The sequence below is a fragment of the Alosa sapidissima genome, chromosome 13 (assembly GCF_018492685.1).
Source record: "Alosa sapidissima isolate fAloSap1 chromosome 13, fAloSap1.pri, whole genome shotgun sequence".
In the NCBI taxonomy this organism is placed as follows: Eukaryota; Metazoa; Chordata; class Actinopteri; order Clupeiformes; family Clupeidae; genus Alosa; species Alosa sapidissima.
Genome location: NC_055969.1, coordinates 5366564 through 5393245, shown reverse-complemented (window position 1 = coordinate 5393245; position 26682 = coordinate 5366564). Strand labels below are relative to the sequence as shown.

The 26682-nt window shown below is 43.4% G+C and overlaps 3 protein-coding genes across 17 annotated transcripts in view; 2 read left to right on the top strand and 1 right to left on the bottom strand.

Moving 5' to 3' along the window:
- The window catches only part of zgc:113162 (uncharacterized protein LOC553743 homolog), a 42195-nt gene extending 31513 nt beyond the window's left edge, over positions 1-10682 (top strand). Inside the window, exon 11 of one of the 2 annotated variants that reach the window (XR_006021785.1) lies at positions 10636-10682. The gene's annotated coding sequence lies outside the window, so the exon portion shown is untranslated. Of the gene's footprint in view, positions 1-10578; positions 10598-10635 lie in introns of those variants that run through there. The other variant, XR_006021786.1, reaches the window with a different exon arrangement.
- Positions 506-26682, bottom strand: part of LOC121680696 (NMDA receptor synaptonuclear signaling and neuronal migration factor) — a 41243-nt gene continuing 15066 nt past the window's right edge. For 9 of the 11 annotated variants that reach the window (XM_042060221.1, XM_042060222.1, XM_042060217.1 and 6 more), the window contains 10 exons: positions 13835-13887; positions 13107-13196; positions 11636-11763; positions 11250-11333; positions 10814-10847; positions 10007-10077; positions 9650-9729; positions 9176-9278; positions 6133-6208; positions 506-5741 (listed from right to left, as the gene is read on the bottom strand). In XM_042060221.1, coding sequence (XP_041916155.1) covers positions 5644-5741; positions 6133-6208; positions 9176-9278; positions 9650-9729; positions 10007-10077; positions 10814-10847; positions 11250-11333; positions 11636-11763; positions 13107-13196; positions 13835-13887 — 817 coding nt within the window. In that variant the 3' untranslated portion in view covers positions 506-5643. The remainder of the gene's footprint in view (positions 5742-6132; positions 6209-9175; positions 9279-9649; positions 9730-10006; positions 10078-10813; positions 10848-11249; positions 11334-11635; positions 11764-13106; positions 13197-13834; positions 13888-26682) is intronic. The other 2 variants (XM_042060225.1, XM_042060226.1) reach the window with 1 other exon arrangement.
- The window catches only part of LOC121680692 (high mobility group nucleosome-binding domain-containing protein 5-like), a 692414-nt gene continuing 686719 nt past the window's right edge, over positions 20988-26682 (top strand). Inside the window, exons 1-9 of one of the 4 annotated variants that reach the window (XM_042060210.1) lie at positions 20988-21736; positions 21791-21956; positions 22267-22389; positions 22499-22612; positions 22734-23540; positions 23749-23871; positions 23995-24078; positions 24251-24352; positions 24709-24957. In XM_042060210.1, coding sequence (XP_041916144.1) covers positions 21218-21736; positions 21791-21956; positions 22267-22389; positions 22499-22612; positions 22734-23540; positions 23749-23871; positions 23995-24078; positions 24251-24336 — 2022 coding nt within the window. In that variant the 5' untranslated portion in view covers positions 20988-21217 and the 3' untranslated portion in view covers positions 24337-24352; positions 24709-24957. Of the gene's footprint in view, positions 21957-22266; positions 22390-22498; positions 22613-22733; positions 23541-23748; positions 23872-23994; positions 24079-24250; positions 24353-24708; positions 24958-26682 lie in introns of those variants that run through there. The other 3 variants (XM_042060209.1, XM_042060211.1, XM_042060208.1) reach the window with 3 other exon arrangements.

Here is a 26682-nt window from a genome sequence, read left to right as displayed (position 1 = left end):
GAATGGGAATGAGAGCTAAAGAAAAAAAGGACAAGAATGTTTGTTGTCCTTCATCTGTATTCTTGACCATCCCTATGATTTCCCTCCTTTTTACACATTCACTTTAGTTGGCTTGGGCAAGGGTTAAGAAAAATATGAGCAGTGCAGATTAATCTAAGCACAGAAAGCATGACTAGTACTAAAAGGGATTGAACAAATACTTATTTTATTGCCCTGTGGATGTAATTAAAGATCCACAAAAGTGTTTGGATACTTTGTCTTGGTCCACACACCATCAGAAGCCAATTAAGAGACTGCAAAAAAAGCTATGGAGAAAATCTTCAGGCATATTATTGCTCAAAGGAAAATGGTTTACTATATGCATGTTTGATTCTTGTTTACACATGCGCTTTATAAAATAGCAAGCTATACATATGACGCAAATGTCAATCACACAAGGGCCATGAATGATTAACTTTACAGACAGACAGTATATTTGATGTTTGCAAATGAAACCAGAGTCATGTTTGATCAAAATGGACCAATTTTACTAGGAAAAAAGGAACAAGGGTTTTAAAAAGAAATGCCACCCTACTAGGGCTGCCATTGTACAGTGTGTCACATTCAAGATGCTATTAAAGCAGTCTTACACTGGAGAATCAAGTCTCAATATTATGATGGTTACAGAATGAGATGACCACGACACACACATGTTGATCAGTTCATTATTTCCAGGTTAGTGATTTTTTTTTAAATCTCATTAATGTGTACATGTAAATAACAAGAACTATGTTATAAAACATTCAATCCTTTTTTTCCTCTTTAAAAAGGATTATTACTTTGAGTGCCCTAAAAAAATCAAGTCTCCTCAGCAGTCGGCACTCTTCAGTACGTAGGATATTATTTATTTAGACGAGTCTCTCACTACAGAAGATGAGACTGGCGCTTCAGCAGATTGCAGAGACGTGACCAACAGTTGAAGCTTGAAAGCTCAGAAACTACGAGACGGACAAATCCATAATAGTGTGTCTCTCGCTCTGCCTCAACCAGCCATCTGCTGGCCAACCTCATCAGATCATTCAGTCTACACCTTCATAATCCACTGCTCACAAATACAGAACATGGGAAGCTCAAAGCCAACTGTAGGCTGGGACACCTAGCATCAACTGGGAAATTGTGGTGGAGTGCAGTCTTTTTTTATTTACTGAGTTTTGGTTGCTGTGGGCTCAGTCAAATAAAATGCTAAATACTTTTTGCCATGTGCATGACCATGTGCATCAAATCAAAGGGAGAAACAGTCTTTCATAATGACAGCATTCAGTAAAATCAGCTGATCTGCTCACTATGAAAGACAAAGACCTCATGTGTTGGTTGTCCAAGTAGACGTCCTGAAGCTGGAGACTCTCCAGAAAAGTGTCTGATGCAAGTTGGAGGTTTGTGGAGAAGTGCTCCTTCACTTGGGTCTCTGAGAAGACCCCTTAGATCTCATCGAGTGCGATGAAGATAAGAGCCACATGTTCACGAGCACGGTTCATAACACAGTATTTTCATTAAAGAAAAACTTCATTTGCATGGACATTTCAGATATGTGAGATGTAACAGTGCTGCCATGGTTAAGTTTTTCATTCTTTTTTTTTAAATAAAGCAGCTCAACTTTTAGCATTTTGTCATGTTGATGGGAACATCTCGAACAAAACCACATATGAAACCTTCAGTTAGGGTTTGCTTTCCCTTCATAATTCACATTTTTAAAATTATCCATTACTTTGTAGAGTCATACGTACATTCCAATCCATTTGATACACACATGACAAACATTCCTGTACATAACTGTAAGTTTACGTTAATCAGCATTTGGCATTGCCTCAGTGGCCTCAAGAAGAGATATCCTCATATCCCGTATAAAAAATAAGATGCAAAAGGACGCTGTCACATTATGATACATTTTCGTTAGCGGGAAAAAGTGGACATCTCATCAGACCCATTTAGTGGAGTCTGCTGATTTCTTTTTACTGTGGCTACAAATGGATGGGGGGGGAGAAAGAGGAACTGTGCTGTAGAGACTAAATTCCATGTTCAAACAGTACGGTGACACACTCATCAATCAGAGCTCAAACTGTATACATCAGGAGCTCCACGCTCTGGAGATTCCATTCACTGTGTGCCACCCTTATAGCCTTTCATGCATTCCACACTAAATAAATGAAGTGGAAGCTCTGAAATATTTAAAAGTGAAACCATATGGCACCAAGGTTCAAAAACTTTTTGTAACATCCCAGCACTTTGAACATTTGACTGGGTACTGTAAGGAATGCCAGTGGCTATGGCTCTCATTTCTTACGCAACATTACATTCCCCTTTTACAATTAAAAGAAAAACAAAGGCTATATGATGCTTTACCCATCTGTATGGGTCTGACCCCTCTTTACCCACAGACACACTTCACTAGAGTAGGAACACCACAGTACTGGACCTTGACATTGAACCCCATAGAAGGTGTCACCAAGTATATTGCTACAGTGGAGGAGGGGTATTCAAACAAAACACCCCCAGTCCTCTCTGGAAAAGATAAGATAAAGACCCACTGGCCTGCACTGCACCAATGCTCTAAAGAATCAGCCACCAAACTGCCTCGCCAGGTTCGCTACCTAGATGAACTGGAGTTCTGCTGTATGCAGGGAGGGAGGAAGTGTGTGTGTTTGTCTGCGTGTGTGTGTGTGTGTGTGTGTGTGTGTGTGTGTGTGGAGTGTTGCAGTAGATTCTCCGTTCTGAGCATCTGTTTGGTTCAAAGGTCTCAGGAGAGAGCGCTGGCACTCTGTCAACCCTCGTGGTCCTGATGGTGCGCAACAGTGATGAGACTGGCTCATGCTGTGCGCACACTGACATGCTCACACACACACACACACACACACACACACACACACACAGACCCACACACATGCGTAAAGATGGGAGAGGGGATAGAGCCACACACACATACACAACCTTGAAATAGAGAGCATTTTGCTTTTCCAAACATTCACACATTTTAATTCACAATTCACACCAGAGAAATACACACAATCAGACGCACGCACACACACACACACGCACACATGCACAGAAGGCAGAGGGAGTACAAACACACACTCACATACATGCATAGCAGTGGATGACCTCCAAACACACAGCAGCATTTTGCATTTTCATTCACATGTTCCAACACTCAGAATTCACACCGCAAAAAAAAGCAACAAAAAAAAACACATTCAAACAGGTGCACATACACACACGCACACACACACAGTAAGAGAATGACTGACTGGGAGAGATCTACACACACTGACTGTCATTATGTAAACCCTCTCCTCCTTTACATCTCACTCTGAGACGGGCGAGTCACAGTGACAGCCCGCCACCAGGGGGACGCAGATGGCAGCTTAATGACCGATCGCTGGAGGATCCCACTAATTCATTAAATGCCTATTGGCCGGCCAGGACAGACGCCCATCTGACACCGAGCTCTGGGCTTGTTTGGCTTGGTCTGCGAGAGAGAACAGACTGTCCATCAGAGGGGGCAGCCAGCGGCAAAGGCAGGGAATGTTCTAGCATTTCCTCCTGCAACGATGGCAAAGATGCATGGCATGGACTTGGACTCTGCCAACTGGGAGACAAGAGAGAGTTTAGAGTGGATCCATTTCTTTGTGACTTTCCCCCCCAAAGGCCAACTCCCTGCTGGCATAAATTGTACACCACTACAGTGGAATGTCTAAAAATACAGGATCTGTAATGTAATACTGAAATACAATAAGATAATCTCTCTCTGGAAATGGCTGGTGGGGGTGCTTAAGGCCACAGATTACATCTGTGCCTATGGGCCGCAGTCTCTCTCACTGTCTCCCTCTCTTTCTGTCTCACTCTCTCTCTTGGTCTCTCTTTTTCAGTCTGTCTCTGTCTCGCTCTCTCTCTCTCTGTCTATATCAAAGCAAAGATTTCAGGCCTGCAAAATGCCAGAGTGACCCCTGCTAAAGGCTAATCTCTTGACCTCTCTATTCCCCAGACTGGAGCCCACTCAGGCCTGGCCGGGCTCAGCCACAGCAGTCGCTCACAAGTCGGACGAGGGACCAGGGGACAGCGGCGGGCGGCGTGTTTCATCTACTTCAGCGTTTGTTTGTGTCCCAGCTGCATGCGTGTGTTGACAGAACTAATGCACAAATGGCGGCCTGTATCGTTGAGATTACAGATTTGGTTTTTCGGTTACAAACACAACAAGCCTATTTTTTTTGTGTCTAGAGCTGGTGTCTGAGCTTGTGATTCCCAGTGGATGTGCACTATGCAGAATGGCTTTGAAGAAAGACAGAAATAACTGCAGACTAATCATTGGATAGTCTCATGCTTTACTCACTCTGGAAGCTGAAGGTCTTTTTTTCCACCCGCACTCGAGTAAAAGGTATGTGAGTGAATGGACCAAGGACGAGTGTCCATGTCACTAATCAACGAGGTCGAGAGAGAGGAAAAGAAAAAGAAACAGTGAAGAAATACTGTCATTCTCTCTCTCTCTCTCTCTCTCTCTTACTCACACACACACACACACACACACACACACACACACACACACACACACATACACACACACACAAATCTGCAAACAGATGCACAAACATGGATCTACTGCATACTCCCACCACCTCTGCTTCTGTCACATGTAGACTTCACCTATATGGCGAGCTCCAGTTAATCCCACTGACATAACACACTGCCTCCATCCCATCACAAAAAAACTCTGGCTTCACCCTCCCACCAATCGCAGTGCAAGAATCAAACACTTGATCCATTTAATGGCTAAAACCTGAGATATTCAAAATAGTTCATTAGAAAGACCACAACAATACACATCAAAAATAAATTATCATATTTTTTTTTCTGACACACAAGAGTATTTGTATGACTATAGCTATACGATATATTCATGTGGCGTGTATAGGTATAATTATGAGTTTGTTTAATTATGGTATACTGTATGTTGCGTATGATGTTCTCTGTCAGTCTTGATATGTGGGCAGAGCATCTTTGATGGCTGGTACTGTGTCACAGACACATGACAGAAATACAACAGTCTTGTTTTCATTGGCTGTCTTCCCACGCAAAGCAGCGAGGTCCCTTGAGTCACCTCAAAGCACAGGGTGACAAATATATGATCTGCCTCGTTCAGTTTTCTTTCTTATCTCTCTTCGCTCTCATGCCTCCCGATATTTTTTGTCCTTGCAATTCGCTCCAGTAAGCCATACAGTTGCACAGTGCACTGCTGGCATGTGTTGTGGGATGTCAAAGGCAAGTTCTAGTGAGATCCTGCTAGATGCTCCTGCATGTAGAGATCATGGGTGAGTGTGTGAGTGTGAGTTTATTCTCTGACAGCTGAACGAGAGCGATGGAGGGAGAGCCTAAATAAATCATGGGGGGGACTCACACACTCCTACACACACACACACACACACACACACACACAGTTTGTCTCACCCAGATACACACACACTCTGAGTTCATCAGAGGCTACGGTGCCTGTCCCTCCCAGTATCTTATCCGTGTGTCTTCTGTCCATCTCGTCCTCAATGAAAAGCTGGTGAGATGAGCTGGGCAGAGGGACTTCCTGTCTCACGAGGGGACGTCCCCACCCGAGACACCGCGTCACATGAGCTCCTCGAACTCCAGCAGTTTGGAGTGCTGGCGTGTCTTCCACAAGCGGAAGAGACGGAAGTCAAAGTACTTCTCGATCATCTCCTTGCCTGCGGACGACGAGGAGACACACGCGTCCAGGGGAATAAAGAAGAAGAGAGGGAGACTGTGACACATTGATAATGAAATAAGCGCAATAAATAAGGTCAGCAAGAGGCCGTGTCCCCAAGGAGAGGCCTTTGCATTAGGAAGTCATTAAGGGCTACAAGGCACAGGTGACAACCACCTCAAGGAAATCAATCCTGCTGATTAGTCAATTATGTGTTAGGGTTAAATGGAGACATCACACCCACACACACACACACACTCTGGCTCTATAAAGACTTCTGCCCTCTCTGCATGTAGACACATTTAGACCAGAAAGAATAGATATGGTGTGTATTTTTGCATATGACTGAATTAAGTGTGTGTGTGTGTGTCACAGCACACAATCAGACCTACCCTGTGAGGAGAGCTCCAGAGGCGATTCGAAGGTTACGGAACAGGGCCTCATCAGGTTCTTCAGTTTCTGGAACAGCTGTCGAACAACGATAAGCCCAGACACCAATTAATCCACCCGTGCCTCCCCCAACAACCCATTCTCTCCTCCTGTACTCATCCTCTCATCTCTCGCTCTCCCTCTGTCTCTCTCTCTCTCTCTCCTATCTTTATGTGCTCTCTCTCTTTCTCCCATCTTTGTGTGCTCTCTCTCTCTCTCTCTCTCTCTTGCCCCTCATCATCTCCTCTTTGCTGGTTCTCACCGGGGGAGCTGGGTTTATGGGGCCTGATAATGCCACTACTGGCACGCGCTCTTGCTTTCGCTTGGTGCAGGGCGGCCGGAACCGCCGCGGCTCTTTTGAAGACGGGTGACTGGGAGGGCAGGCCGGGGAGGACGCCTTCAAAAAGCTCTCAGAGCTCATCCACTTCCTCTAGCACCCTCCTCACCACCACCACCCATTTTCACTTCTTGATGCACCCTTTCAAGCCAACAAACAGAGCTCTCAAACTTGGATAGACTGTGTATACACACACACACACACACACACACACACACACAATTCCTCACAACTCTCTCTTCATCAGACATACATACACACGGAGAGCTGGATGAGGCTAATTGTCCAAGGATAAGTAGGCTTTACTGAGCTGGTTGAAAACACAGCGGCTGTTTAAGGCTCTCATTTAGAAAGCACTTTCTCATGCTCACACGTGCTCTCTTTGCACAGTGGATAGTGTGTGGTGTCTTTCTCATTTCATTTCGAATTAAGATGGCTCATTAATCCAGTGCAAAGTGAACTAACATGCACTGGAACTACCGGTATGAGCCGGGTATTAATCTCAGCAGAAAAACTGTGGAGGTAAAGGTTGGGTTTAGGAGGTGCAATGTAAATGCCAACCCACACACACACACTGCAGTGCAAACCATGAATTCAAACAAACTGCTGCCTTAAAAAAGTAAAGCTGTTATCCCACAGGCCTCCACACCTCCTGGGCACCGGGCCACAGTGCCTCATGGTTAATTAAACTGAGATGTACTGGTCTTTTACCAATTTAATACCATCCATGTGACTGACTGTAGTTATTTCTGACTGACCGTCCTTGCCATCCAAAAGAAGTGATTGTCCACAATGTTATGTGCCGTTTGAACTCAATGAGTTGAGTATTTATTTTACAACATAACTGGTAAATCAAAATAAAACAAGGAGCATGCTCAAGCTCATGAAGGCAGGAGACGGACGTAAAAAAGCTGTTGCCTCCAATCAGCCACAGCTGGCCTGGCTCTGCCTAGGTACTTATGTTTTTGGGGCGGAGTATCCTCAAGGGAGGAAGGCACTCCAAACCTGCAGAGGGTGCACAAACTCAAAACAAAAAAGGGTTAAATTTGACCCCAACATGAGAGCCCAGGGGTCTCTATTGACATGCAGCCCTGGGGGGCCTCTCTGCTGGGGCAGGAAGGGTGCGAGACGGAGCCTGAGGCCGAGTCACACCTGTGGGCCTTCAGCACTGGTATGTGTGTGTAGGCGTACATGCTTGGCTATGCATGTCTGCATTTGCAAGGCCTCTCCAAACAACGTTTGAAAGTATTGAAGGATTTTATGTAATGAGTGTCTGCTTTTCACTTTTCACTCTCTCTCTCTCTCTCTCTCTCTCACACACACACACATGCACACACACACACACACACACACACACATACACAGGGAGAGGCAGCTACTTCAGGACTCCCTGCTATTACTAGCAGCATGAGTCAAGATGACCCTGATGGATTTCGCACAGGAGATGATGGAGAGAGAGATAGATACGCTGCATAGTGAGTTAAGAGAGAAAGAAATGGGAGGAAATGAAAGAGATAGATAGATAGATAGACAGATAGATAGAATAGAAAGATAGGAAGAGTGCACTGGCAGGAAAAAAGACAAAAGGTATACTGTGATGTAGTGTGAAAATGAGAAGTCTACAAAAGGAACCAAAATGCCCTGAGGAGCAGAATTTAATTTGTGTTATATGTGTTTCATCATCATGGGCATCAGACAGCTGTCTGAATAGCGTTCTATAGGCTTTTAATGATTTTTTATTTCCACATGCTTTTTTATTCACAGCTAGTGCCTATGGACACATAATAATTGACTACCCACTCAAAGCACTTTTCCACAAATACACTGTTATCACGTCAACTTAATTCACATAGCAGCAGGCAGCTTGACAGTGTGCTCCCTGACACCCCTCCCACCCACGCACACACACACACACACACACATACACACTCGCACACACACACACACACACACACACACACACACACACACACACATACGTACTTATGTACACACACAGAAACACACATGCAGTTACGCTCCACACCAATTAGTGGGTTGCTACAAATATAAACGTGTGATTAGCACAGCAGAGAGGAGTAGCATTATAGCGCAGCGCTCCACAGTGCTGTAGAGAGTCGCTATGAGACCAGCCAGAGACGTGATGCTATTTAACCACAAGCGTCCTAATTATAGACTGACAGTGGGGGTGTTTAGGTGACTATAACAGATTTAAATGAAATACGAGCAGTGGTGATTTTGAGTTAAATTCCAATTTCAATTTGGAGAGTGAAGGAATTCTAATGACTGGTATTACTCACCCACATACAAACACACAATTTTTCATATTTCTCAAGTAAAACTCATCAAACAATATAGATTTACACTTTGCCAAAACCTGTAGGTTATATATTAGGCATGTAACTGATACTAATTAATAGCATTTGTAATGATTAAACCATTTGAAATGGATCAATACAGCCATAAAAGTTCCATTGACAATCTCTTAACTGAGGCTCCATTAGAACGCAAATGAATAAATTAACAACCAAATGTTTACGAAGGCTGTCTGATGTCTACTTGAAACCCTGGGGTCTGTGTGCGTAATGGAGGCCTAAGGGGTAAATACAATACTGTAGGCCTAAGCATTGGTGTTTAACCGAACACAGGTAATCAATAATGTGTGGTACCTTTTCTCCGTTGGGGTTGCCGAGCACGTAGCAGCCCATGATGTGGATTAGGTTGGGCTCAGGGTTGAGCTTGCTCATAAAGCGGCTCAGTCTCTTCCAGAACCTGTGGAAACCACACACACACACACACACACACACACACACACACACACACACACACACACACACGCATGAACGCATACAAGCACACACGCACACACACACACACACACGAACGCATACAAGCACACAAACGCATACAAGCACACACGCACGCACACACACACACACGCACGCACACGCACACGCACACGCACACGCACACGCACACGCACACGCACACGCACACGCACACACACACACACACACACACACACACACACACACAAAGGGAACAAGGAATCAATCAGTAGAGCAGATGCCCAGACAGACTAATAGTATTTTCTGTGGTTTGCATCACTCTCTGTCCTCTCAGCGTTAGCAGGAGACTCTTACAGGCACATGTCTTCCTCCTTCTCCACCTTGGCAAACGTGGCCACTTTGTTTTTCAGCAAATACAGGTGACCTGGACCTCCCTACCAGAGGCCGAAAGATGAAGAGAGAGAAAAGAAAAGACAGGAAAGACAGTAAAGTGAGAGAAAGAATAATAATCAGACATTTATATGCAGAGTGCTTCTCACCCCTCATCCACTGATTACATGCATGCAGAATGGAGATAAAGCCCTTTTCACAAATGCTGAGTGACCAAACACTCTCTCCATCTCTCTCTCTCTCTCTCCTCTCTCTCTCTCTCTCTCTCTCCTCTCTCTCTCTCTGTTCTTCCACTTATTCTCCAAGCACTGTACCACTTACCTGACAAAAGATGAGCATCTGCCAAATTTTACTGCCTCTCCTGTAGGCCGTGAGTCTCTTATCTATCTCGTCTGGACAGAGACGGAGAGAGGACAGTGAGGACGAGGAGACAGGAGGGAGGGAGACAGATGGATGGACAGGGAGGGACACAGTATTAAAGGGGGGGGGGGGGGGGGTGAGAGTGAGTGTGGCAGAATGGATGTGAAGATAAAACAGGGGAATGAGAGAGACAGGGAAAGAGAGAGATGGAAAGAAAGATTGAGTGTGATCCAATGAGAAAGTGAGTAAACATTGAGAAGGACAGGGGAAGAGGAGGATGGAGAGAGGAGAGAGAGAAGAGGGAGAGACGGAGTGGTTGATTAGAATAAAATGAATTCTGCGGCGGCTAGAAAACAACAGCAACAGCCAGACAAAACCAAACGGACAAAACAGACAATAACGAAAGCTTCTTTTTGAGTTCTGACCCATACTGCATCATGCAAGCCAATTTGCGTCAGTGCAAAGAGCAGCCCAACCAAACACATCTACAGACAAACACATCCAAAACAAACTCTCTCACTCTCTCTCTCTAGCTCTCTCTCTCTTTCTCTCTCTCTCTCTCTCTCACACACACACACACACAAACAAAGACACACACACACACACACACACACACACACACACACACACACACACACACACACACACACACACACACACACACACACACCAAAACCCATGACAGGATACAGGCACAAAGACGTTGACGCCACAACTGAGATGCACACAGAGACACACATAGAGGCAGCAGCACACGCCGTTACCTACCCAGAATATCATCAAAAGTAGCATGCTCATGATCCTGAGGGTAAAGACATTAGAGGCACATCAATCAATAATCAAGAAGTAATCACACACCTTCTGCTGGTGTGGCTCTTAGGGGGAGAGGGAGATGCAAAGGGATATGTTACTGTGCTATTTCAAGATGGTCTTCAGTTAAAGTGTGAACGAATCAATAATGTCATCAAATGTAAGAAAAACTCAGCTATTGAAATGGGCTCATATGGTAATGAAAGCAACAGATTTTGTTACTGCAGTTGCTACTGTCAACTGAAACATAGCATGCAGAGAACACACCTGAGGAAGACACCTGTTGTATTACACATAACCTATACAATAGTTTCAGGAAAGTGGTTGGCACAGTTAATGCATGAACTGCTGTACTTTGGTGTAAGAGTGGTGTGTTGTGTCGATGTGGACTTACATAGAGGATAGGAATGATCGATGGGTCATCTCTGCGTATGATGTTGGGGACATACTCTGCCTTGGGCACTTTCGAGGAGATAAGCTAGAGGGGAGCAGGCGAGAATAATAAGAGCACTGCATTATGGGAAAGGTTTGTGTTTACAGTAACATTGCAGATAGGACAGCACTGATCTGCTGAACTGATGTTGTGCATTTGAGTGGTTCATAAGAGTGTGTGTGTGTGGGTGTGGGAGTGTGTGTGTGTGTGTGTGTGTGTGTGTGTGTGTGTGTGTGTGTGTGTGTGTGTGTGTGTGTGTGTGTGTGTGTGTGTGTGTGTGTGTGAGAGAGAGAGAGAGAGAGAGAGAGAGAGAGAGAGAGAGAGAGAGATAGAGAGAGTGTACTCACCATGATTTTAGGAGGGATGAAATCATCTCCTTCACAGGCGAGCCGTTCCATCTCCCTCTCCTCCTCCCAGTCCATGTCGTCACTACTAGCCTCGTCCTGTGCCCCGCATGGCACCTGCAGCTCCCCACCTACCACACAAACAACACCTGGAGTCAAATACTCAGACAAACAGAGAAAAAATAAAGAAAAAACGATAGATAGATAGATAAATAGATAGATAGATAGATAGATAGAAAAGGGAGACAGAGAACAGTTAGAAGAAGAACAGTACAGTGAGACATGAAGGGACACTGTTTCCAGAGACATTCTGAATCCAAAAAGATAGCTGCTTCAAGGAGAGAAAATCACACACAATAAAGACCAAATGGCATCACCAGAGAGATGGCCAGCAAAGAAAAACAGCGTTCAAACTGAAATGTCTAATGAATATGGAGAAAAATACACAAAAAAATGAATAGGGAAAGTTTCAGGAAAACTTTCAGACCAGACAATACATACACATATAGAGGAATTCATGCAGACATATTGAAAAAACAGATATGCTCCCTCTCTCTTCTCTCTCTCTCACTTAGGAACACACACACACACACACACACACACACACACACTATTCACAAACCTCCCCAAACAGGGCCGGCACGGACAGGTACTCACAGAGAAAGTCACAAATTGGCAGACAGACCCACGGTCAGAGGAAGACAGACAGACAGGGTCAGAGGCAACAGCAGTGTAGCACAAGACTCCAGGTGTGTGGGTGCACTGTACTGGTCCATGTCTATATTTGTCAATGTAGGGTATATGGTGTCTTTGAGTGTGTGTGTGTGTGTGTGTGTGGGGGGGGGGGGGCGTGTCACTGTATTTAGTATATTTGTGTATTAGTTTATATGGTGTGTGTGTGTGTGTGTGTGTGTGTGTGTGTGTGTTGTGTGTGTGTGTGTGTGTGTAAATGTGTATGTGGGTGCACTGTAAGTGGTACATTTGTGTATTGGTCTCTGTTGGATTCAATGGCAAAGATAATCAGTGTACAGTGCTACACTGTAGTGCAGCCATAAGAATGGAATGACAGTTCTAGTGTAGGGGGTAGTCTAGTGGTTAATGCTAATTTGCATTAGTGAATGTTTGAAGACTTGCCATGGGCGAGTGAAAAAAGGATCAATCAAGGTTTATCTATATTAATATAAAAAGTGTGTGTGTGTGTGTGTGTGTGTGTGTGTGTGTGTGTGTGTGTGTGTGTCTCCTAAGTAGCCCAGATAAAGGCCAATGTGACAGGAGTGTGTGTTTACATTGATCTGTGTTCAGAATGCATTTATTATTTATGTTGACAGCATGCATGTTAAAGCAAACGTTATACTCTATGCTTCATCTCTTGGCTGGTTCTTATAAATGATGTATTGTTGTGCTCTCTCTCTCTCTCTCTCTGTGTATGTGTGTGTGTGTGTGTGTGTGTGTGTTTGTGTGTGTGTGAACTCACTGTCTTTTGACTCGTTTGGAGTGTCAGGCTTGACAGGAGTAGGGTCGCTCCAGGAGCGGTTGAAGCTCTTCGCTCTGCGTTCCGCAAACGCTAATAAAGGTTTGGAGAGAGAGTCACACACACTCTCTCGCTCACCGCTCACACACTCTGTCACATTACCCACTTTGCAAAGCCCTTGCACAAACAATTCCTGTGCAGTCTGCCCAGACACGTCATATGCAGACAGCACATATACCTATACGGCCGCCCTCTGCAGCAGCAACTCACACACTCACTCACACACACACACACACACACACACACTTACATTCACTTCACTGCACCACAAAGAGCACATCGATGCAACCTCTGGTCGAAATGCTTAATCACATTCTCTCACGACAAAAACAAAACAATTGTTCAGCCAGCACCTCACCCACACACACACGCATACTGTACAAGAACACACAAACACAAGCCTCACAGTCATTCACCACAAACAATAATATAATTTTGCTGTTATATTTTTGGAGAACATGCAGCACATGCCGTGTTTGAGGATGCACATGCTTAACAGACAGACATGCATCAGTAGAGCTCACACAACACTTGCTGAACACAAAACTCACAGAAACTCGGCCAACACATACATGACTTTGGAGACAGACATATGACTGTACATGCGTGCGCGCACCCATCCACACTACCACACACCCACACACATACACATACAAACAGCAGTAACTCACTCTGTGCTTTCATTCTTCTGCTGCCCACCATTCTCAAATGCTTCCGGAAGTTTCTGTTGGTGAGAAAGAAAGAAAGACAGAGAAAAAAAGAAATAAAGAAAAAAGGATCATGCATACAACAAGTGGTAAGCAGGACAAGCGGGGTAAATATTTAGTATCAAGCCACCATGCCTCTTCCTTGGGGGAATCAATGGTGCAGTCAGCAATGTGCATGTAACCATGGAGGAGTGGCTGGACTTCCATGGAAGTGGGGGTCATCTTAGTTGACGGTTGAGTGTGCAAAGTAGCACAGTGTTCAGTGTTAATAACACATGGACTGAGGCTTGTTGTTCTCTTGTTTGAACCTTGAAAATAACCTGATGCTCCATCTTGTTTGATTGCTATTTGTGAGACGTGGAGAGAGAGAGAGAGAGAGAGAGAGGTATAGAGAGCGAGGGAGTCTCCAACAGAGTGTGTGGCTTGATAATGACCCTGTCCTCATTTTACACCACCATGAAAAACATAGTGGCACCATTCCACTGTTTACTTACCGCCACAAATGTCTACCACTTCCTCTAGTGTTCATTTGTAATTACAGTTTTAAATCAACAACATTATATACAACATTACTCACAGGAATGGTGCCCAACTTAATCAGAGGAATGGTGCCCATGAGCTAACATAGCACATCTTACAACCGTATGTTGGGGATTCTCTCTGGTGCACTGTAAATTAAGATTTTCCATGTGATTGATATAATCCAAAGTATGACTCCCCTGTTGGATGCATTCAAAAATGCAGCATACTACCATATATTTCACAGTGTTGCACAATGATTTCAGTAGACACCTGTAACCCTGCTCTCCTGGTTTATCTATTTTCCAACCCCCCTTATTGACTTAACTTCAGATAAAAGTGTCATTAGACATGTGATACTTATCACAGGCTAAATAGAGGGAAGTCTTAGTCACATATGGTCATTAAATGCATGTGATCGCATACTGTATGTGTTTGTCTGTGTGTGCAATGCATTTGAGAGAGATTATGAGTAAGGTTTACTGGTAATCTCAAGTCAGTCACACCTATTAGGCTTTCAAAAATCCAGATGGAACCTTGACAAACCAAATTTTCTAAAGGAATACAGAGATTAAAAAAGCAAAGATAGGTAGAAAAACAAGAGGAAGAGATGGACAGACAGAGGGGAAAGAAAGTCCCCCTCTCCCCTTTGTCCATTTGTACCGTTCTGTACGCCACCCACGGATAACAGACGCACATAGCTTCACTAATGAGAGGATGAAAAAGAAAGAAGAAACCACCCCTTCACCCACGCAGCTGAGGATGAGTCAGAGGCATCTCCCTCTCTCACTTCCTCACCCATCCTTTCTCTCTCTCCTCCCTTTCTCTCTCTTTCTCTCCTTCTACCTTAATCCCCAACTTTCTCATCAAGGCAATATCTCTTCTTCCACCATCCATGCTCTGCCTCTCTCTCTCTTCTTCTCATCCTCCTGTACCTGCATCCTTATCTTCCTGTTGAATTTAAACGAGCTACCTGTCCCTCTCCACTCCTCCGCTTTCCCACTTCATTCTGTCCTTCTCTCCTTTCTCGACCTCTATGTCATTCTGTCTTTCCCCTCTCTCTCTCCCTCTCTATCACTCACTCTCTCTTTCCTCTCTCCCCGTCTGTGTCCTCTGTGTATCACCCCTATCTCTCCAATCTTTCCTCTTCTTCTCTCTCTCTCTCTCTCTCTCTCTCTCTCTCTCTCTCTCTCTGTGGTCAGACAGTGCTAGCAGTGTGACGGCTAGCTGTGCCACAGACAGCTTCGGCTGCGTTTGCCCATTAATCAGCCGGCTGGCCGTGTCACGTTGACCTTCCCCGCTGCAGCCAGGCATTCTGGGACCTGTCCAGTTGACGGACCGTGGATGACTAAGCTCAAATTGACCTTCACGCCCTGAACTCGCTGACACCATCACCACCATCATCCCAGTCGTTATCATGGTTACCATTATCATAATCTTCATCCAGTCTCCTCATTTGCCCTGGTACCACTATCAGATTTGCCATCATCATCATCATCATCATCACCATCACTACGAGACAAGTCATTATGCATCAGCCATTAGTTATGTAATAGTCCCCAATGTCCATGCGTACTCTTGTCTCATATGCCTCTCAATGTCAATCCACTAATCTGACCAGATTGTGTGCAAATCAACTAGCGATGAACATTCCACTGATATAATTAATAGCTCCCAGACCTCGCACGCCACACCATTTCGTTTTTCCATTCACCTGCCATGCAATTCTTAATCAAAGCAAATTGTTTCGAGGCTCTTTCCAGTAGAGCACTATCCTCTATGCTGTTTGTTTGTGCATTGGACCATACAACACATAAAGTTTCATTATTTGGACCAGTGTACAACATTCAGTCGCACTGATTAGATCATCTATACATAAATAACCGTGATATTTCTCCCCCAAGTGGTGAGAGACATGGATTTAAAGTGCTCCTTCCAGTTTAACATCAGTTACTACTGATAAATAAAACTTGCTAACCTGTGTGTGTAGTAGAGGGACGGGAGTGAGAATTAAACTTGTGGGGTGATCACACAGACATTGATTGACTCTGTTTATGGTCTTGTGATGAGGATGAATAATTTCTGGCGCAGAAAGGCAAGATTATTCTGGGGCTGGGATCAATGCTGGCCCTGGAGGCCATCTGTGGAAGCACAGCGCTGCATATGGATATTGGCATCAGGACAAACACGTTTACACAAACATATGATCTACTTCATTTCCGAAGGTGCTGTGGTGGCCATGGCCAAACCCAGATAAATTATCCACAAATGAATGACTGATTAAGAACCCCTAATGGCTGAGAATACTAATCACTGTGCCAATCAGCCTGCAGTGCTGTGTAACCAACCTGTGTAATAGTATTTACTGTATTTAAGGACAAAAACAAAGAAAGAAAGGGGAAATAAAAAACACTCTGGGATCATTTGATAGCAAGTTTTGCTGGGAATTTACACTGCAAGCAAGAGGTTGGCATGAGTGAAACATAAATCAATGAATTTACACTGCCTCCGCTGACGTGACGAAACAATGTGTTTAAGGATGAGGTGGGCTTTTTTTTCATCAGGGAAAATGGACATGTGTTCTTTTGGGATATAAAATGTAGGCTAGGATTATAAATTAAACTGTTTGAAAACAATACAAAACATATCAACATGAGTATTATACTATAACTATTAATAACTTGAAATATATCCAGAAGCGGCAATCATAAGAACCCAAGTAATTACTGAAATTCCTGTTCTTTCTGTCACGCTATCAGGAGTCTAACTGCTCCAGATTATCTGAATTTTATCAGTCAGTGGCAGTCACTGGCTTTAGGTTGTAATATCTAACATTTATATGCATGCACTGAGCAGATGCCTATATGAATGTTTCCACAGTCATTTCGAAGACAAGGATGTAGAAAGTAGCTTACAGGGTTTTCATACATGTGATAGGAACAGCTATCATGTTATATCTGCAGAGTAGGGATTAGGAACAAGCTTTGATTATTATTGATGACGATTATTGTCATTACACCACATACACAGTGTCTCTTTTCATTTATATGATGATGCACAGATTTAACTTATTGTTAGATCCAAAGATCTTAGTATGCTGAATTATCAAGTTTTGAGCAACACATCACATAGTTTGTACAATCATGTTTTTATCACTTCCTCAAACCCACATCTATATTGGAAAGCCTATCCTACTTTACTAAATTTGATAATCTCTTTAAAAGTATTGATTTTATTAAATTGTTTTGTTTGTTTCCTTTAAACCTGTATGGCTTTATATTGCATTGCTTTACACATCTAATTGTTTTAATTTAATTTAAAAATGTATTACTTTTATGACTGTCTGTCTGTTTAATTGTGCTTCCTTTGTAGGCTACAGCACTTTGTAACTTGGTTTTTGAAAAGAGCAATAAAATATTATTATTAGGCCTATTATTATGACCGCCGCTAGCGAAGCGGTCATATAGGGATTGTCAAAGTTTTTTTTTTTTTTTTCCTGTCATCTACTTCCTGAATTTTTGGTCTACGATAGCCGGGACACCGAACCACCGGGGCACATGAAATTTGGTGGGTATGTAGCCCCACTAGACTTTTAAGGAAAAATTTTGTTTGGTCTCCGGGGGCCACTCCCCCCCCCCCCCCCCGCTGGGCCCCCCGAAACCCAAAAAATGCAGTTTTTCCTAAAATAACTACCTGAACCGTGGCACCGAGGATGAAGAAATGTTTATGGTATGTTGGTCTCAAGGGCCCACATCAACCTAGCTCATAATCACTCATTTGTGATTTGCACCCCCCCCCCCCCCCCCCCTCGGAAAAAAATGGAAATGCAATATCATTCTGCTTTAATTGCCCCTCTCTTTAGTTAAGATGTTCAGAACTGCACCAAATTTTATGTGCATGATTAACCTGACATTCTCTGGGGATATGCCAAGTTTAGTAGAATTTCATCCATGGGGGGGGTGTCTAAAAAAATTAAGTTATGTGTACATTTAGTGACTGTACACTCATTGGCCTGTAGATGGTGGTGCACACATATATACACGCACACACACACACACAGGCACGCACATACTATCGATATCGGCAATTAGAACGGTCGATACATAATTACAAATTCAGTAGGATTAAAGGAAAACCAAATATTCATCATCATTTGGCTGCATTTCCAGTATTGGCGTTACGTAGTCGTTTGTCAACCAGATGGCGCATCGTTGCAGTGAGACGTAATTTTGTTGGAAGTTCTAAAGCGGGTTGGAAAGACAATCTTCCTACAAGGACAACACTGTAGTTTACCGCAGAGAACGTCTAATAAGGGTAGGATGATTTCCGCATGACATGTAATTCCCATTTCTTCTTGAAGCCGAAATAAATCTGAGAATGTTTATCGGACATGCTTGGTTTTTACTGCAGGTAGGCTATAATCTTATAAATTATATCAATAGCCTAGGACGTAGGTAAAATAATGTTACCGTTAGCATTGGTTGAGTGATGGAGGCCAATTTGATTATTGATGTATTTGTAGAAAACCATACATGCGGTTATAGGCTACCAAGCAAATTGATAACAGCACTAATTGTATCTTTCGACTGTCATCTCATTCTTCTGACCATAACCTAGGCTACTAACAGGAGCTAAGTGAGTTAGCCACAACACGTTCGCTACGTGATGGTTTTCTAATGAAAAATATATAGGCTACCTGAAAGATAACCTGTCTATGATGCATCCTAAACACCGGGCTGGGACATTTCTGCTCAAAGTCTCAAAAAGCATCTGAGTCAACGTTCATTCCCAAACACCCACTAGGCTACTTCAATCCTCTATTTTCAAAGGTGATTCAAGTAAGGAAGAGCATGGCTCAAAGTAGCCGAAAATAACAAGGACTGAAACTACATAAATTTGTCAAAGTGAATAATTTGTGTCAACTCGCCGCAATGTAGATTTATTAACGCACCCGTGATGATCTACATCTCCATTTAAACCAAATGTTTTAGAGCGCACATTGAGAGATGTATCCAGGGCATGGCTGTACACATATTTGTTGCATGTGCTACAAAAATCATTCTTTGCGATGGATGATTTAGTTACACCGGTCAGATACAGTTTTGCCTATGGCTATACCATGAGACTGAGACGCTTTTTGATTGTTTGAAGTGCGTGTTTAGGGTGTGAGAGGGGAGTCGATGTGCTTTGATTCCAACTTGGTAGTTGTAGTCTATGCGATTAAAAAGCATGTGTGTGTGAAGTATCCAAACAATGATAACACTTTCATTATGGCTGCTTCAGCCACAGACCTTCAGCTACTATACAGTGGGTCCCATTTAGAAGTGTCACTTCATTTGCGCTTTCCGTGATTCACGCAACTGCGTGAATTGTATTAGGCCTACTACTGATATGCAAAACTATTAACTTTTCGCCAAGTGGTGGCAGCTTAAGTCCACTTGATACTGTAAGCCATTGGTTCCCAAAGGAGATTTTATTTGGGTCGCCAGCATAGCCTAGTGACAATTTATGTTTTGTAATAGGCCTAGCATAGGGCCTACCTTATATAGCTTATAGTTTGTTAACAGTCACGGTTTTGTCATAACTCCCTCTATGCATTTTGCATTTAGAATAGCTCTGAAACCGGGGGCGAACACATCGCAGAGGGGGCGCCAGTGCGTGGATATCTCAATCGCAAAATTAAACAATATTCCTATCGGGCGCCTACCATGGACTAGGATAGGCGAAAGCCAGACTAACCATGGACCTCACAGTTGCAAAATGCAAGGGAACATGAATCAGCCTATATGCAAGAACAATAACGGAGAGCAGCTCTTCAACTTGGCCCGTTAAAATGTGTATGAACACAGTCTAGCGACACATTTCATGAAGGCCCTTTTGGACATGTCAGTTATTTGCACCACTGGGTAAAACTGCATTTTGTTTTAGACTACTGGTATTTAATTTGTGCATTGACAATACAGTTGAATATCATATGAACTAGATGACTAAACTCTTGCATATGTAGAAGAAGAAACATTCACAAAAATCCATGACATGACCTCTCTTCTTGATAGCTGTTGAAAACTGCATGGAACTGACAGGGATTGTTTTGTTTAATAATAAATAAATAAATAAATAGGCCTACATTATGCTGCTACCTTCTGCTTTTCCCAAATACAATGTAGCCTACAGGTGTACCTTTCATCAGTCCAGTTGCAATGGATGGACTGTGATGAACTGCCCTACTTGTGATTGTTTAGAGAGTTTAAAGGTTTTATAACAATGCTACAAATCTATTCATCTTTGCAGCGCCAGTAGGCTACTTTCTGTGCGGCCCCCAAACACACATGCCAAACAAGCACACAAAAGTTTCAAGAGTGGGGGATGGAGTAGAAGATGGAGACAAATTGATTAATGTGATTTATTTTCACGGAATGGATGTACAGGACTGAGCGGCGGTCATATTTTGTACCGCTATGCGGTACATCTAGTTATTATTGACATGATATCTGCATTGTTAAATCCACAAGAAGGTTCTATCAGGTAGATTTAAATAATCACAAATCCAGTTAGAATGTTTTTGTACAACTCAGAATTTGGAATCCTTGAACATTCTACTTTGCACAGGTAGAACACTGAGGTAGAACACTGTATCAGTTTGACCTGGCTACACCAGAGACAACATTGAGAGAAAGCTTTCTGCTGCTGTTTTACACTGATTCATCGATTCACTTGGTTTAAATATTGTGTGATACTGTAAATCCTGTATTAGCTCAACTATTATTCCAGAGGAGTCTATTTTTAACACCTTTGGACCAAACAGAAAGCCATTTTTACTTGCTGAAGATGGAGGTGAGAGGAGAGCGTAGGGGCTTCATGGAAGCCGTAAGATCCTTCTTTACCACCATCAGAGACCGGATTAGACAACGGAGAACACGGCAGAGAACTAAAAACTACCGGATCTGTCAAAACTTGGCCATGGCCAAGATTGAGTCTAAGAAAGAAAGAAGACTGAAGAAACAAGTGAAATCTGTGTTTAAGGCCAAGATGAGCAAGAGGAGCCACTCAGCTAACATTACAGCTGAAGTGGACAGCACTAAGAGCAGGATCCAGGAGAAAGATGGAGCTCCTAGAGATCTCCAGGAGAGAATGCGATCTGCTCTGCAGGCTTTTCGAGAGGGGCGCAAGCCACGCTGGGTGAGAGGCTGGAGAAAAAACAAGATGGAACCCCTAAACATGGAGGAGATTCAAGTTGGAGAGGGTATCCAGATTCAGGCCAGAGAGAATCTCCCTGACACTCAGGACAAAGTGGAATTACATGAGACTCAAGCCGGAGAGGATCTCCATGAGTCTCAGGCTGGAGAGGATCTCCATGAGATTCAGATGGGAGAGGATCTCCATGACACTGAGGTGGTAGAGGATCTCCAGACTCAGGCCAGGGTGGATATTCATCAGACTCAATTGGGAGGGGATCTCCATGAGACTGACAGGGGAGAGGATCTCCAGACCCAGGTCCACACTCAGGCCAGGGAGGATCTTCATGAGACTCACGCTGCAGAGCATCTTCAGCCTGCTGAACCAGCAAGTAAGAATGCAAATAGCAGAGACCTTAAATGTTTAATTTAAGTCCAATGTCAAGTGTTGTATTTATTTATCATAGGTATAAACAATATACAAAATAAATAATAAATAAACACCTCGACTGACTATGCAAACTACATACAGAGAAAGATAGTAGTAATAATATGATATTGATATTTATATTAGCAACAATTAAATTAACAAAACAATAATTAATGCTTAATTCATGTCCTCAGTTAACCTCATATGAATAGTATAGATATAAACTGCAAATTCATGCCCACAGTTAACCTTTTCCAAATCTCTTCAAATAGGCTGGGCTGTGACCTATGGCCAGATGTGGCAAGTAATGACACAGCAAGGCGACTCTGTCAACTGCAGAGAGGACCTCCATGCCAGTCAGGCCAGAGAGGATATTCAACCTGCTGAACCTGCAAGTAAGAACTGGAACTTCATGCACTCCATTAACTTCTTATGTGAATAGCATAGACCATAAACTGCTCATTTCTGCCCATAGTTAACCTTTTTTTAAACCTTTTCAAACAGGCTGGGTTATGACCTATGGCCAGATGTGGCACGGACTGGCCCAGCAAGATGGCCCTGTCAACTGCAGAGGAGATCTCCATGCTACTCAGGATCTCCAGTCTGCTGAACCAGCAAGTAAGTAAAGCATAGTCCTTAAAATGCTAATTCATGCCCTCTGCTACCTCTTATGCAAAGAGTACAGTATAGACCAAGATACATGACCAAAGTTAACCTTTTTTCAAACATTTTCTCAAAGGCTGGGTTGTGACCTATGGCCAGATGTGGCATGTAATGGCCCAACAAGATGGTCCTGTTCTCTGCAGTGAGAATCTCACTGTCACTGAGGACACCGATGATCTCCATGAGACTCAAGCCGGAGAGGATCTACGTGAGACTCAGGCCAGGGAGGATCTCTATGATACTCAAGCAGGAGAGGATCTCTGTGAGACTCAGGCCGGGGAGAATCTCCATGATACTCAAGCCGGAGAGGATCTCTTTGAGACTCAGGGTGGAGAGGATCTCCATCAGACTCAGTTTGGAGGGGATCTCCATGAGACTGATGGGAGAGAGGATCTCCAGACTCTGGTTAGGGAGGATGTCCACACTCAGGCTCTGGAAGATATCCATGAGACTCAGGTCGGAGATGATCTCTGTGAGACTCAGGCTGGGGAGGATCTCCATGAGACTCAGGGTGGAGAGGATCTCCATGAGACTGATGGGGGAGAGGATCTCCAGACTCTGGCTGGGGAGGATGTCCACACTCAGCCTCTGGAGGATCTCTGTGAGACTCAGGTCGAAGATGATCTTCATGAAACTCGGTGCGGAGAGGATCTCTGTGGGACTCAAGGAGGAGAGGATCTCCATGAGACTCAAGCTGGGGAGGATCTCCATGAGACTCAAGCTGGAGAGGATCTCTGTGAGACTCAGGGTGGAGAGGATCTCCATGAGACTGATGGAGGAGAGGATCTCCAGACTCTGGCTGGGGAGGATGTCCACACTGAGGCTCTGGAGGATCTCCATGGGACTCAGCCGGGAGAGGATTTTCAGCTGGCTGAACCAGCAAGTAAGTTAATTTAAGTCCAATTAGATACCGATAAAGATAGTAGTAGTAGCAGCAGTAGTAGTAATAATATGATATTAATATTTATATTAACAACAATTAGAGTAACAAAACTATAATTCATACCCTCAGTTAACCTCATATGAATAGCATAGATCATAAACTGCAAATTCATGCCCACAGTTAACCTTTTTCAAACCTCTTCAAACAGGCTGGGCTGTGACCTATGGCCAGATGTGGCAAGTAATGACCCTCCAAGGCGACTCTGTCAACTGCAGAGAGGACATCCATGCCACTCAGGCCAGAGAGGATATTCAGCCTGCTGAACCAGCAAGTAAGTAAAGCATAGACCTTAAAATGCTATTTCATGCCCTCTGCTAACCTCTTATGCAAAGAATATAGACCACAAACTACTAATTCATGTCCAAAGCTAACCTTTTCAAACATGTTCTCAAAGGCTGGGTTGTGACCTATGGCCAGATCTATCAAAACATGAACCATGAGGATGGCCCTTCCCTCTGCAGAAAGCCCATTATGAACTGTAAGTAAAAGCTGGTAGTTATTCTGAGTACATTCACAGTATGTATAGTGACTAACTAACTAACTAATAGAGCCAATTGAAAATAATACAAAAACAGAATTATAAATGAATCAGAATTATATTTAAAGTAATTGTATTTATTCTAAAATATTATCTCTTGTTCATTCTCCAGCGTGGCTGGGCTCTGTGAATGTGGAGGATTGGGTGGAGCGAGAGGTGCAGGACATCAGTCCATCCAAGCACATGGACACTTTCTAAAGCGTCCTGCACAATGGTGAGTCAAGTACACATTTTTATCTTGGAGAGCACGGCATCAAAGATACAGACCATGATTTTGGCCCAATACGCTCTCAAATTCAGTGAACGACTGCACTGGCTCTCCATTCTGTGTGTGTGCTCAAAAAACTCATACACAGGCCTGAGTGGTTTGGAATAACCCATACATTATTCCAGCCAATCAATGTGTTGTTTCAGGAGCACAGAAAGCAGGAATGTAGTTTAATTGGCTGTTTTTGGCTGATTGCACCACTATCAGCAACCTTTCTGTATACCTTAGGGAACATTCTCTAGAGCAGACAGATAAATCTTGACTCTGAACACCAATTAATGAATATAACGTATGTCCTACAGTTTCCCAAAAGACCTGGGAGAAGACCTGCCCATCTTTATGTGACTCTATTCTACATCATTGAGACTACAGCTACTATCATTCAACAGTTCAGCTGCCCTTCAACCGAGACACATTGTTGTTCTATCCATTATTAATAATAAATTGTTTCTTGATTACCGTATTATATTGACATGACATTAATATTCTACATGAAATAACATTTTACATACCTTACTGGATGAAACTGCCTTTACATGTGTGATGAGGTGTGAGTGTGTGTGAGGGTGAGTGTGTGTGTGTGTGTGTGTGTGCCTGGCCTGTATGTGTGTTTCTACTAAAGCCTCTGTTAAAGCGATAAATACACACATCTGATAAAACCTTAGTCTTCCAGTGCAATCATAATGGGAGCCTTAACAACAAATTCGTACAAATTCAAAGTAATTCAGACACATATGGTGGCCGGACATGTAGGGTGGTAAGATCATGACTACTGCAACCAGTAACATGTGCATGAAGCCCATACCAAATAACACAAGTGACCCAAAGGCACAAGCTGTGAAATTAAAGTCTATGGCTTTGGCTCCCAGCCTACTCTGCCCTTAACATAGTGACATGGCATTTCCAGCACAGCTACAGACTGCTTGACGCCCTCATTGCTGCTTGCAGTTTGCAGTTATATTTAGGAGTACGTTTTTCCAAAGACTTTTTTGAACTTTGATGAATGGAACATCCCAACCAACACCCGTTAAGATAACCTACACCTGTCTTACCGGTTGGGCAGCACATATGAGTCTGTGTCAGTGGTGCATTCTTTGTCTCATAATCTTAGTTAGGCGTCATTCACTGCACATCCTTTTATATCTAAGTAACTACCACCAATCACTTCCAGTCTCTTATTGCAACCCAGCAGCATCACTAAAACAGAGGCTGCAATAAGATGAACTATGGAGGTCATCAGAATGCTTTTATATAATACAAGGGCATGTTGAACCAAACTATTTTTGTACGCTGCGCTTCAGTGCCCACTGTAGCACGGCTGTAACAATAGACAGAAGACAGACAGGTGACTGAACAATAGTTCTGGTGTAAATTGACCTTTAGAGGTATAAAGAGCTGTTTAAACATTCAAAAAGCTGTTTACTGGTACTTTCATTCAGAAAGAATGTGACCTTGGTATATTGTTCAGTGCTGTCTCATTTCGGGATCATTTCGATATTTTTAGCTGACTTTCCCCAGACTAAGGCCCTTTCCCTCAATGTCTGGTGCAGACGCTAAATCATTTGAAGGCATCGCTGCCCATCCATCTCCAGATTGGTTAAAACAGCCACACTGTGCTAAAGGTTTTGTTTCATAGCCCTGGAGAAATGCAAAGCCATTTTTCCTGTCTGAGAGGATTTATTTCTTTATTTCAAAGGATTTGTATGGGATCTATTTTTGTGATGACAATCAGAGTGTGAAGCCAGCAAGTTTAAATATTCTACACAGATCCTGCTTAAAGCAGATTTAACACAACACAGCTATCAAACAGGTAAATGTAGCAAACTGTGATTGAACTATAAATAAAGACAACCCAATGTGTTTGGACCTGATACTTTTCTACAATCACATTTTTTGTCCCAATAGTACATAGATAGAGGGGAAAGGTAATCTAGATGGATAGTCACTGTAAATAGTAATGGCTATTGCCAAATGGGAATATCAAGGAAAACCACTGATGCGTTGCTTTTTGAAACTCTCTCTCTCTCTCTCTCTCTCTCTCTCTCTCTCTCTCTTTCACACACACACACACACACACAGACACACACACACACACAGCACCAACCCTAAAGGTCCCTCAGATTCCAAGTAAGTCAAGCAGAGGTGTTGGCATTGCAGAAACATGCTACAGTCCCTCCCTGTGCTAAGCCGATGACACCTCCCTCTCATCTGACCCTCAGCTGAGACACATGAAAGGAAAGGTCACACTCTGGGGGTCAGAAGAGCCGCACCGCAGC